Source organism: Triticum urartu, chromosome 1A (genome assembly GCF_056163025.1).
Source record: "Triticum urartu cultivar PI428250 chromosome 1A, HENAU_Tu73, whole genome shotgun sequence".
In the NCBI taxonomy this organism is placed as follows: Eukaryota; Viridiplantae; Streptophyta; class Magnoliopsida; order Poales; family Poaceae; genus Triticum; species Triticum urartu.
In genome coordinates this window covers 517285584-517287567 of record NC_141873.1, presented here as the reverse complement: position 1 = coordinate 517287567, position 1984 = coordinate 517285584, and the positions used below count along the sequence as shown (strand labels likewise).

Sequence of the window (1984 nt, the reverse complement as noted above, 5' to 3'; positions counted from 1 at the left end):
ATCAGATGCTACTATTGTAGCCAATTAATAAAGGAGGTGTTTATAAAAAAAACAAATGCCCGGCGAAGAACCTGGGATGTCTCCTCGCACCATACCGCTCGCTAAAACCAGGAGAAACAGAACTCCCGATAGCAGCAGGAATCTTTGGCTCGCGTTAATCCATCGGTTATGGAGTCGATTAGGATTTAACTATTTCTCGGAGAACTGGCAAATCCGGAGGAGTATTCTTCTTTTTCTGTGAGGAGGAACATTCGTTGCACTTGAAATGCCTATGGTCTATATACTAGTACCTACTAGATTTGAAACCTTCATAGATACTAGCATGAATCATCGAGGTCTTAATCAGCTGCTTGATAGTACCATTACAGATATATTATACGCCGCAAAGCGTTCTTAATTTTTATTCTCGGCAGTAGGGACACCCTGTTCATCAAAAGTCCAAAGTAAACCCAGTTTCCTAGAGCTCATTGCAGGGCACAGATTCGAGCTTCTCTTGGCCGGCGGCGGCGCCTGCAGTGCCTAGCTGAATCATCTCGGCGAAGAAATCCGTGAGAGCAGTCTCGTAGCCTGGCATCTTGGCGAACCCCGGGAAGTAGTTGATGTCCACGAGGAAGTACCTCCGCCGGCCGCCGTCGTCCAGCTCCGTCGCCGCGAACATGTCGAAGTTGAGGAGGTGCAGCCCCAGCGCCTGCCGGAGCCCGCGCGCGACCTGGTCCACGAACGCGGCGGGCGGCATCGAGTCCTCCCCCTTGTCCAGCGCGGGGCGGCTGGAGATGTTGGCGAAGGGGACGGAGGCGTCGGCGTCGGGGTCCGCGAGGCGCTCCGCGGGCACGTCCGGCAGGCTGCTGCGGCGGACGCAGACGGCGCGGCCGCCCACCACGTAGACCTTGAAGAGCACGCCGCCGTGGTTGACGAACTCCTGGAGGACGACGGGGGTGTGGAGGCCGCGGAGGCCCTCGGCGCGGTACACCAGGCACAGGTCGTGGGAGCTGGCGCTGCCGTCGACGGCCAGCGGCTTGGCGATGAGCGGGAAGCGGAGGCCGTGGGACGGGTCGTCCGCGGCCAGCGCGGCGGCGTCGCTCACGGTGACCTGCGCGGGGACGCTGAGCGGGAAGTCCAGGCCGGCGGCGAGCCCGGGGACGACGTCGAGCATGGTGAAGCGGTCGAGCAGGCGGTCGACGGCGGCGGGGGCGTCGACGACGGGCACGGAGGGGTGGAGCGCGGAGAAGGCCTCCAGCTGCGCGCGCCAGGGCCGGTCGAAGAGCTTGTGGATGATGAGGTCGAAGGGGCCCTGGTCGGCCAGGGGCAGCGAGGCGTCGACGGCGACGAGGCGCATGCCGCGCTCCGCCGCGAGGGCCTCGAGCGGCGGCTGGATGACGCTGCCCGCCTTGCCGGGCGGCAGCGCGTAGCCGATGGTGAACCGCGGCCGCGGGGAGGACTGGTGGTCGGCCACCATGATTTGATCGCTCGCTCGACTCTGCTTGGCTTTGTTTGGGTCGTTGTCCTAGTGCCTTTGTGGTTTGTGCAGGCCGTTTTATACACGCGACGGCAGTACTAGACTAGTCGGCAACCGCTTGGAACCACCGACCGGCCGCGTTCGCACCGCTCTGTGGCAGCAAGAGTAGTCGAGTACTGCTCCCACCTGCTTTGGATTCGTCTTCGCTCCACACGCCACCGGCCAAGGGCGGACATGCATCGACTAATCAACACGAAATGTACATGCCACGAACGGTCAAGGTTGCTGCGTCGTACGCCTGAGCCGTTGGATTGGGTGACGCAGCAAGGGGCTCTCCGCCATGTGACATGATTAATTCTGGTTCGCGTGGGGCACCGAACGGCATCACGTGCTAGTAGTAACTCGTCCACAGAGACAAAGTCAAACCAAACCTCCGGTTATGATCGCGTCTGGAGTAGGAGGCGGCGGTGGGATATCCCATCGTCCAAGGGCATCTCCAACGTGAAATAACCAGCGCTCAATAAGGTT

General features: G+C 60.8%; 1 protein-coding gene across 1 annotated transcript; it reads right to left on the bottom strand.

The window, feature by feature from the left end:
* Nucleotides 1-313: 313 nt before the first annotated feature.
* LOC125524495 (inositol-tetrakisphosphate 1-kinase 4-like) lies at nt 314-1534 on the bottom strand. Its single transcript, XM_048689541.2, has one exon. It carries the CDS (start codon nt 1454-1456, stop codon nt 458-460), a length of 999 nt encoding a protein of 332 aa, XP_048545498.2. The 5' UTR covers nt 1457-1534; the 3' UTR covers nt 314-457.
* Between the last annotated feature and the right edge of the window lie 450 nt (nt 1535-1984).

Coding starts and splice junctions, on each gene's coding strand:
- LOC125524495 (XM_048689541.2), bottom strand. CDS start 1,456: ATGGTGGCCGACCACCAGTCCTCCCCGCGGCCGCGGTTCACCATCGGC.